The sequence below is a fragment of the Monopterus albus genome, unplaced genomic scaffold (genome assembly GCF_001952655.1).
Source record: "Monopterus albus unplaced genomic scaffold, M_albus_1.0 scaffold20.1, whole genome shotgun sequence".
Taxonomy (NCBI): domain Eukaryota; kingdom Metazoa; phylum Chordata; class Actinopteri; order Synbranchiformes; family Synbranchidae; genus Monopterus; species Monopterus albus.
In genome coordinates, this window is record NW_018127900.1 from 2,208,942 (window position 1) to 2,219,870 (window position 10,929).

Consider the following 10,929-nt stretch of genomic DNA (forward strand, 5'->3'; position numbering starts at 1 on the left):
GATCATGGTTTTGATTAAATATTGAAAAAGTTAACAGTGGGAATAGACTTTATTTCTTTACTAACAGTAACCAAACCACTTTATTTTGACAGGTTCTTTCATTATTTTGTCATTCCAATCATTTCCTTGATGGTATGTAAAGCAACAGGTAACAGAAACACCTCTCTATACTCTATAACGCAACATGTTTCAGCACAAACTACTTCCTCCAAAATGACCATACAGTATAATCAACAGTCCTCTAAAACAGTTTGATCAAAAACCAAACCTTCCTGAAGGGGGGACTTACTACAGGGCTGTTGCATTAGATTGCTTTAGCTTTAGCTTGGAGTATCTTCTAAATTATTTGTAGCCTTTCATAAGTTGCTTTCTAAATATACTATACTGCGTGTACTATATGTAGTGTACAACAAGAAGAAATGTTGCCTATACACATAATCCAGGTGGCAGTTTCTTATCACAGTGTAACTGGGAAAGGTAATTAATTATAAAAAACAATTTCTAGAAGACATGGGTGTCTGGCGTGATGGTTTTGTTTCATTTGTTGTACTCATTATGAATTACAAAATCAATATTCACAAGTGCCAAGAAGATGCAATGTTTTCAACTTCATAATTACAAACTTGATTTGCAGATTTAATCTGAACAGCCACAATATTTTTTGCAAACATTTCCTAAACAACTGTGGCATTTTCATGATAATTTCTTTGCTATGACGTAAGCGCTATTGTAATTTGTTGGGAGAAATTATTTCCCTGCATGTCAGAATTTCATGGTTATACCAGTTGGTTGACAGCTGCTCTGCAAGGGTTATTTTCAGCTGCAGGCAGCTCCCTGACACCTGGATGCTGAGGTGAGGCGGGCATGAGAGAGGGAGAGATAAAGGGAGACTCCGATCGCACAGGGATGCAGCACTGTTTTTTTCATGCCAAAAAGTCTTGATAGCCTGAGCATTTCACTTCATCTGACTTTCTGTAAGGCAGTTGAAGGAACATTTCACCATCATTACCGGGGATACCATGTCAGTCTGGAATGTTACCTGTAGTTATAGGGGGAAACTGTCAAATACATCCAGTACTACCAGACAAAATAGCAATTTTTATTTTTTCAGTCAAATCCGAGTTTCAAACTTTCCTTCAAAGTATGAATTCAGAGAATGAGAATGAATAGAGAATGAATTCAGTCTCCATTGTCCTGACTCTGCCAAACTACTATACATGCCCCCAGAAGACCAGGACTGTGGCTTTGATTTAAGCTTCTCTGGCAAATCTGAAAGCCCAGTTTAGAGTATACTGTTAAAATAAACTAAAGCCAAAAAACGTGTGTAGTTTGGAAAGGTCTGTTCATCCACAGCCTATTCCCATATTAGCTCTGCAAACAAACCCAAAACAGTCAACTGACAGTGCATTTAGTATCTTTGTCTCCTAAATGCAGTCGCATAATCTTTCAGTTATATTGCTTCTACCACTCGTGAGAAAAAAAGGATGGTGGTCTGATTATTATGGAGACATATCTCCTTTCAAATTGCCCTCCCTGGAGGTGAACTGACAAGATTTGAGGTAATAGAGGCTTTAGTTTAGCATGAACTCTGCTTGCTGTCTGATGGTGCATTTGGCTGGTGGAGTTTTGCAGAGGTCTGTGAGGGTGAGCACACTAGGAAATATAATGTTAGTATGTCTTTGCAGTGGAATGATAGGGTTTAGGTTAATTCCATTAAAAGATGGTGAAGTGGAACTTGAAGGCAAAAAGACAGCACTGTAGCAAAGAAAAAAAATCAAATAATCCTACAACTCATATTCCTGCTACTCAGACACCTTCGCTATTATTCTGAGTCCAGGATTTTGGCTTAGCATTTCTTAGCGGCCAAAGAGAAATTATTTGCAGCCCACTGTGAATCATAATAGAAACAGTGGACTGGTTTTCCCTGGATGTTACGCACTTCCCTGACTGACGTCAAGGCATAAGCTTTCATTTCCTCCACTGATTAGCGTATTGTTCTTTAAGACCGCTTTTGTTTTCTACACACATTTGCTGCTTACTTTTCCATTTTCATGGAAATGTTTTGGTTATGCTTTTCAGTAAGACCTCTCACCGTTGCTGCTTCACACAAAAGGTTTGCTTTGTCTTTTTGGCCATGTCAGGCTGAATCTCATGTGGCAGCAGCTCATCCTTGTGTGCTTTTTAAGCATGCCTAACCCACATTCAGCTGTCATTATCCTACTCTGAACTGTATTTAAAGGGCCACATTAGATAGATACAAGTAGAGACTTTGTTCATTTGTGTTACTATGTAGGGCCTGTTGTGCACAATTATGCTTCTGTATTTACACTGTAAGTGGTTGAATTACAACACATATCAATCCAAACGTAGCACTTTAATCAGCCATAAAAGTCAGAAACTTGCCACACATTTTCAGAAGTCATAGCACGATAAAATACACTTAAGTGGGTCACCGTCTCTATAACAGTGACTTTCAAGATTGCACACTGATTTAACAGTAGACTGTGTTATAGAAAAATGCTACAGAGGAATTCAAATCACAGCTTTTCCACATTTTTATAATTTCTGACTTATGATTCCAACACTGCACTGTCAGGGAGCTACTAACTTCAACATGCGGTACCATTAAAATAAAGACATTATTGGAATAATTGTTTTAGATGTACTATTCATGCTGGGCAGAGTCTTTTAACAAATCTATCACCCATTAATACAAACAGTAGTTGTGTCAATTTAAGGTTTCAAACTGTTGATGAAAATGGTGCAGGGACATTTAATTTAGGATGATTACATGTAAGTATTAAAAACTACAGTTTGTATGTGAGAAGGTGGGCAAGTTAGTACATCTGTGTTAATACCTGAGTGCAGAATGATGTAATTATGGATTTATTTTTTTCTTAACTAGCTCATCAGGATGCAGTGTACTGACTCAGGATTGTCTAATAAGTGCTTTAATATTGAATAACAGCATTAATGCAAATGTCTCTCCATTGCAAACAAACACAAGACTTAATGAGATAATATCCTAACTGGGGATTAAACAGAACTCAATGAATTGCTGTCATCATCTAAACAGTAATGTCCTCTCTAAAAGATAACGAGCAAGTCCCCTAAAGCAAACAATATGTTCCTAAAGCTATCACCGCAGTGAGTGCATAGTAAACACAACGTGGTGACAGAGGGGAGTCATTGCAGTGGTTTAATAAAACTAAGAGCAGTGCAAAAGAAAAGAAGGCGATGTGAGTCATAAGTGAAGAAAGCGAAGTCAGCACACGGGCCAGGTTTTAAAACCAAGAATGTCCAGGTGAAGCACATTAGCTGATGACCTTCCCATTATCAACCAATCGTGCCGAGGTCGGCCGGGTCAAATTGCAAGACAGCGGCAGGGACGTCACAACATATTTTAAGCCACTAAAGATTTTCTGCTGCTCTTCTTCGTCTACATTAGTTTTTGTGTTTCCCTTTCAACAAGTGGCAACTCAGCGAGTGCAGTTAAGGATGATTAAGATTTTTGTCATTTTGCAGATATCTCTGTGTAGCGGTCTGTAGTCAGAGGTTAGGGCCCTGTGCCTAACCCTTCTGTGATGTTTAACTGCCTTTGAAGTTTTCCCAACACAAAGACGAGCTCTGTGGGCTTAAGTCAAGCTAGTGCTTCTAAATAGATTAGAGGAGTGCAAGAGCATCTATGTGTCAGGCCGACACAGAGCGAGCGATAGAGACAGAGAGAGCATTCACAACTTCCAGTCGCAGCAGATTACAATGTTTCTGATTTACAAGTAAGTGTTGCCTATCCAGGCTGTTTTGACAGCGAGAAATATCTGAGTATCTGAGATATGTGTTTAATATCTGAATGTTGAGGCCTGAGGCAGTGTGAAATTCAAATCATTTCAACCACCGAAAGAAGCATCGAACTGCAGGATGCCTTGCGATGCATTCTGGGTGAGAGGCAAGACCGGAAGATTATAACTCACTGTATAGTCAGAACCTCAGCATGATGAGACTAAAGCAGAAAATCTGTGGGTTTTAGCAGCACTTTGATACTTTTCAAGGCCACGTTGGGAAAGTTTTGAAAAGTTTTGCCAAGATCACACAGCGGACTATGAAAATGAACGCCATTGCCACCTGAATTCAAAAGCCTGACGTTCTGTGAGTCGACAGAGACAGCTCCGGTGTCCTCTGTGGAAACTTGCATTCTCTTTGATGTTAAGATGAGAACCAATCCCTCAAACTGAAGATGGAAGTCTTCAAAGTTTTCTCTTTTTCATTCTTTTGTGTTTTACCCATGGCCTTAGGCTAAGTACCCTCTGGAAGTATCTGCGAGTGCTAAAGACATGAGTGATGGACATAAAGGAGAATGACTTTTAAAAAGATGCAGACAAGAAGAGCCATACAGTGCAGGTTAAAAAAGGGGCTTTAACTTTGGCTCCCATACCCAAAATAGATGCCAACGATCCTGCTCCACTGTTCACCTCCTTTAGTGGCCAACCCATTTGACTCTGCTGCCCTCTGGCCATGGATGGATTACCAAACGGGCCTAGTGGTCACAGGCCCAGGGGCCCAAGAGGTTGGGGGCCAGAGCATGGGAGCACAGAGAGAGCGGAGAGCGGGAGTCAGGAGGTTTTGGACAGAGTGCAGTGCAGCTTTTTTACAAAGGAGGGAGCGTTGCCCTGTGTCCTGTTTCAATTTTGCTCTGGTACCACCCACACTACTCAGAATTATCACAAAGACCCAAAGCAACTGCAAAGAAAAAAAAAGACCAAAAAGCGGCACACATGGGCTGCAACGAGACACAGAGCTACCAAAATGAGATGCAAAACTACCAAAAAGAGACATAAAACAATCACAAAAAGATGCAAGACCACCATAAAAAGATGGACCAAGGGGTGGACCAAACTACACAACTCCCATTCTATAAAAACGTGCACTCAAAGCTCGTCTGATGCTCACACGCAGCTTTAGCTGTCCCACTAAGCTAAGTCAAGTTAGTATATTTTACAGTTACAGTCTATTTAAGCCAAATTAATCTCTTTTATTTCCCTGGACAGTACCTTGCTGAGCCTTTATAGTAGTTGTTGTGTATAGTTGTGTAATTTGTCCCTCATTTTTTGCAGCGTAGTCATGTTCCGGTTGGAAACATTCAGGGTCAGAGTGGAGAATAGGAGAAGTGACAATGACCAATACCTATTTTCACGTACACAGGAATACATCAGGATTGTTTTAATACCGAAATGAAAAACCCCGAATTGGTCCTTTAACCTTTAGGGCAATACAGTCGCGGTCATGAAAATTCATAACCGTTTTGACTTGCCCTTTCATTTATGTAAGCAACATAGACATAAATGGATTAATGTATTTACATTTAACAAGGATGATGGGAAAAAGGTAGATTTTCCAAAGTGTTTGTTTATGCAGGCACTTTCATTTTTTTGTGTAAATGGTTTCTGGATATTTTATAAGGGCTCCTCACCTCGAGTGAAGCTCAGTTCTTCTTTCATTTCTCCACTGTTCGCTGAAATGTTTAACCTAACAGCTCTCAAGCAGCACCCGTCACCACTGTCTCTTCTGCCAAAGGATGATAACTCACAAAGACCACAAAGTTATAATTACAGCCTTGCCAGTTTCCACTGAGTAGTACACTTACCATATGGAAGCTGAAGAGTGTGAAAAAAAACACCCTGAAACAAGGCAAAAGTCAGGAAAGTGATTCACTGCATCTGTTAAGGAGAGAAGCAGCAGAAAGTGGTGCAAAAAGTGAGGACAGGAGAAAGTTGACAAAATGAAATATAGCAGCAAGGAAAGTATCCCTCCTGCACTTAGATGTTCCTGCATGAAATGGGAAGCAGATGTTTCATCGGACAGGCGGGTCATCTGGTCACATAACATTATACCTTTCAAACCTTAAGGTTGGACTGAAGATCACTTCTCCCACTCTCTACACAGCCGGGCATATTGTTGATAAGAAACCATTTTGGCTAGAAAAGAAGTTTTAAACCCTTTTTGTTTATTACTTAATGAGGTATGCCTGAGCTGCATATTGTCAGCGCTCTATTAAAGAGAAAGGTCAAGTTTTGTTTTTACAGTAAATGAAGAGTGAAGTAAATGTTTTTTATCCAGGTTGAGCTTTAAAGCCAATGCAAAGACTCTGTGCTTTATTCTGGCTAAGAAAACGGGTTTAAAATCATGTTTTTGGACTAATGAAGTATGACTGCAGTGAGTGAGGATTATGGATGTTAGTTTAAAAGAGTTTGAGTTTTGGTTCCATGTGAACAGATTACCATGCTGTCTCTGTGTCTGTGTTATGTCTTATAGAGAAGACAAGAAAGAAGATACTCTCTGAGTACGTCCTCAGTGACACAGCCAAGCTGAAAAGCCTAAACACGATTATCCAGCCCTTCAGGATTTTACAGAAGCATTGTGACTTCATGTTAATGCATTTTCTTTTTTTTTGGAAAGTTACAGATACAATAAATGATGTTCTCGCTGAGCGATATGTCAAAACTACAAACTGTGACAAGACAAAATGGCATCAATCTGCTTGACAAGCATCAAAGTTGATGTCTGGACAGCATTTAACTTTTCACAGTACATTTCTGTATTGTAAGAAAATCAACAAAATGACAAGAAATGCAGACAAGGCATAAAAAGGTATTAAAAATCATTATGCTAGCATGTTAAGTCAACAGAAGTAAGTCTTAAGAAGTCACATCCAGTTCCAAACCTTTGCCACCACAGTGTAAAGTGTAAATTAAATGTTTATGATTTCTGAACGAGATCACCCATATAATGTTTATTTAGCACATGGATTCCCTGTAAAACACACCTCCTCAGTTTATGAGACACACACTGGCATTATGGATATGTGACTATCAGGTTATTGTCCGTGGTGATATCAGACAGAGTGACTAAAGGCTTTTATCTTTTTTGCATTGTACCGTTTGGCAGGTTTTTATGGCCTCTACAGGAAGGTCGCAAACAATATTTCACATCATCTTTTACAATGAATAATATATACCATGATACTAGACAATGAGCACAGTTCGCATGTAACTGAGTCACGTTATCAAGACCGACAGTGCACTGTGGGAGCTTTTTAAGTGATACAACCCACCTGTCTAATCCTCTGTCTGTGGTAACTGATCTGCGTTGGCCACAGTTCATGTGTGAATGCATTATAACTCTGTCTGCTGTGGACCGATGTGTTTAACCTAAGGAACAGAGTGCTGCATTAGGTGTCTACATTCATCAACAGGCTGGGAGATATCATCTGTGTGCATGTGCGTGTGTGTGGGAGATGCATGTGTCCACACTCAGGTATGTGTGTGCAAATTATTGTTGACCCCATTTTATTACACACAACCCCCTGCTCCCACAATCCCACTGTGAGAATACTTCACAGTCTCTTTTATTGAATTACCTTTTATTTGGCTGTATTGGAGCGCATCTTCACCAGTCTTTGAAAGTGGCGCTTGCATAAGACAGTGATGACACAGCTCATTGGATTTAGTGCCTAATCAGAAGCTTTTTAATGTATTCTCTGTGATTCATGAGATTGGATCCAAGTTTTATGAAAAGTCTCCCATTTGCATCTATGAGAAGAAAGGGTTTGAGTGTTTCAGGCGCCTTTATCTCAGCTCAGATCTTTTTTCATTTCAGCAGACAGTTTTATCTGGACTTTAAAATGTGAATCATAATCACCGCTCTAAAACACATTTTCTGTCTAAGATTGGATTTTTGGGAAACACTGAACGTTGCTACTTCAAGCTACCGTTCGTGCTCATTTTGAATAGGTGTTCCTTATGACTAGATAAACCCGTCTTCATTTGCATGTTCTTCACAAAATAATTTAATCCTCTAATCTTCTTACCCAGAACGCATCTTTTAATTATTGTAATTCAATATCACTTTATATTTTTAGGTTAGATGTAATAATAAGCATCTTCCCCCAACAGCTCTGTTTTTTCTTAGAAACAAGTTCCTACAGCACACACCAGCAGCATCTCTCCTTCTTCTTCCAGTCTGCCTGTCTGAATGTCACATCCATGTCTCCCTGCAGGTGTGATTCGTGAGAGCTACCAGAAGGGTCGTGACCAGCTGGTTCCTGTGACCTTGTTGGCCATTGCTGTCATCCTGGCCTTTGCCATGGGCGCAATCTTTTCTGGAATCATCGTTTACTGCATCTGTGACCACCGGCGGAGAGATATGGACTTGACAAGCCGCAAGGAAAAGGACAGCCACCACCTCCACTCCCGTCGGGGATCCATGAACAGTGTGACCAAGCTGACGGGCCTGTTTGAGACACAGGCCAAAGACAGTCACCCTGAGGCGATCCTTACCCCTTTGATGCACAACGGGAGACTGGCAGCAAATGGAAAAATGCTGATAAAAGCAGACCAGCATCATCTAGACCTAGCTGCTCTGCCAACGCCTGAATCCACCCCCATGCAGCCACGTCGTAAGCCCAGCCGGGGAAGCCGTGAGTGGGAGAGGAACCAGAACCTTATCAATGCTTGCACCAAGGACATGCCACCAATGGGCTCCCCTGTTATCTCTACAGACCTGCCTCTGAGAGCATCACCAGGGCACATCTCCAGCGTGGTGGTCTTGCCTCTGCCACAGCATCAGCACCAGCTGCAGCCTCATCTGCAGCAGCACCAGCAGTCCTACCAGCACGAGTATGTAGAGCAGCCCCCCCACAGTGATCTGAGCATGGGCCACAGTGTCATGGACGACCAGGGGGCTACCCTGGAATACAAGACAGTGAAGAATACATGTCACAACCTCAACATCGTGGATCCAGACGGGGTGCTGCCGCCTCGTGTACCCCAGCGAGAGGCCTCTCTCACCATCCCTCCTGCTGTCCCACAGATGGGAAAACGCCTGGAGGTCCACTCATCAGTCTACGGTCTCCGGAAAGGATCAGCATCTTCTGCCCTCAAGAAACACAACACCAACTCTTCTAACTCCTCCCACTTGGCGAGACATCACAGCTTCAACCGTGTGGAGACTCCACCGCCTGCGCCTCAGAGGGTGGACTCCATACAAATGACAGCACAGGGAGTATCTCTGTCACGGCAACCTGGAATGAGCTCCTATGGGTCACTGCCTCGAACGGGCTTCAAATATCTCAAGCCTGATGTCCCTCCCAAACCCTCTGTAGTGTCACTCTCAACAAAAGTCAAGTCCAGTGACTCGTGCACATAGTCACATTGTTAGCCAGTCAGTCCAATGTGAATGGACAATAGTGAAAGTTTTTTCTGAAAGAGAAAAAAAAAACAGGGAATACTGTACAACTTGCATCTCATTTTAGTGTTTTTCTTTGTCTGATTGTTTTTGGTGTACAGTACAGTGGAAAACATAACAGTTTTTTAAGGAAACACTTTCTTTTTATATAAATATGTAAATATACAAATGGTTGTTGTCATTTGTTGCTGTCATCAAGCTCTGGATCCCAGTTCCTCAGTAACCTTACATGGGAACATGTGCTACTGAAAGAGAAGAAATTGATGCTTATCCTGAATTTGTCATCCAATGGCGCCCTGTAGCATCCCATCCAAGATGGTGGCTCTCTCGTTTGTGGTGTCTTTAGCCACTGGGACTTGACTTGATACTTTGTCATGCTGGTAAAAGCACATAAGATGACAGCACGCTGGGTATGGACAGTAATCGTTGTACAGTACCTTGAGGACTGTAGACTGAGTGAGCAGGCACTCAGAGAGATTGAAAGGACAGAGATCTGCCTGAGTTCTGTCAGAAACTGTGAAAAGCCTCTCAGTGTTACAGCAATCAAGTCCTGCCTGGGTTTGACTGAAAGACTGGGCCAGAAGAATCTCCTACTGTACTGGTTACTGAATAACACATGACTGTTAATACTAATAGCTTGTTGTATTTATTTTTATTAAGTGCTTTTGGGAAAAAGACTGACTTTCTAGGCTCAGAGAGAGAGAGAGAGAGAGAGAGGGCAGAGAAGAGATCTTTTATTATTAATTCATGTGAGAAAAATCTTATTTAAAGTCATTAAACTGGAGCCAGTAGAACTTTTTTGATGACTAAAGGTCCACTAGGTCTTACTGCGTGCTCAGTGGGACCTGCAGCTTGAGATATACGTGACCTCTGTGAAGAGGAGGAGATATTTATTTAAACTGTGCCAGACAGGGACTTTTACCTTCTTGGACCAGAATTTCTGTTGTTTTAGACCAATCATAAAAACAGACTTCCTGAATCTCACCCTTTCACTGCTGCAGTGAGCACCCCACCCAACCCCCCTCCAATCAGCACTGTGGTTTTATGTGAGTCGGTAACATTTGTCCCAATTGGTTGCTGACTTACCGGTTCCATCAATGCTCACTGTTGCATGTTGCAAATATAAAAGAAACAACTGCAGCAACAGGGATCTGCAAACACACATACAAAAAAAAAAAAAAGCTGTAAGTGACACTGCAAGGAAATGAGGGCGATACTTCCATCTCGGATTGTATTGTCTTTTCTAGCGACTTCACACAGATGAGCAGGCGAAAAAGAAACTATAAAATCATCTGTACTGCCTGCTTCTTTTTCCACATGTAAATTTGTGCCTTACACCCTAATGTAGTGACAATGTTTTCATTAATAGCTGTTAACTTTGTCTCCTTGTAGTATTTTTTTTTCTTATGTCATGATGTTTTCCTGGTTTGGTGAAAATGCAATTAAAGAATGTAGGTGTTATTGTTGTAATTCTGGTCCCTAGACATAACACAGTTACAGTCCAGAGGGAAGACACGAGGGAGGATTCCCTTTCTTCTGTCATTTTTCCTCTCTGGCACACACGCATAAACACATGCACATACACTCACACACTCATCTTTGTGATTCATTTCTGATTGTGCCATTAACGTGCTTAAAGCAACCGTTTATGTTGTGCTGGCAGTGTCGATGAAGACGTTGTGAGTGTTT

At 41.3% G+C, this 10,929-nt stretch overlaps 1 protein-coding gene across 1 annotated transcript in view; it reads left to right on the forward strand.

The window, feature by feature from the left end:
- sema6a (sema domain, transmembrane domain (TM), and cytoplasmic domain, (semaphorin) 6A) overlaps nt 1-10,406 on the forward strand; it is a 109,452-nt gene extending 99,046 nt beyond the window's left edge. The window contains exon 19 of the mRNA XM_020593682.1: nt 8,054-10,406. Within this exon, the coding sequence (XP_020449338.1) occupies nt 8,054-9,201 (1,148 nt within the window). The 3' untranslated portion in view covers nt 9,202-10,406. The remainder of the gene's footprint in view (nt 1-8,053) is intronic.
- The last annotated feature ends 523 nt before the right edge of the window (nt 10,407-10,929 follow it).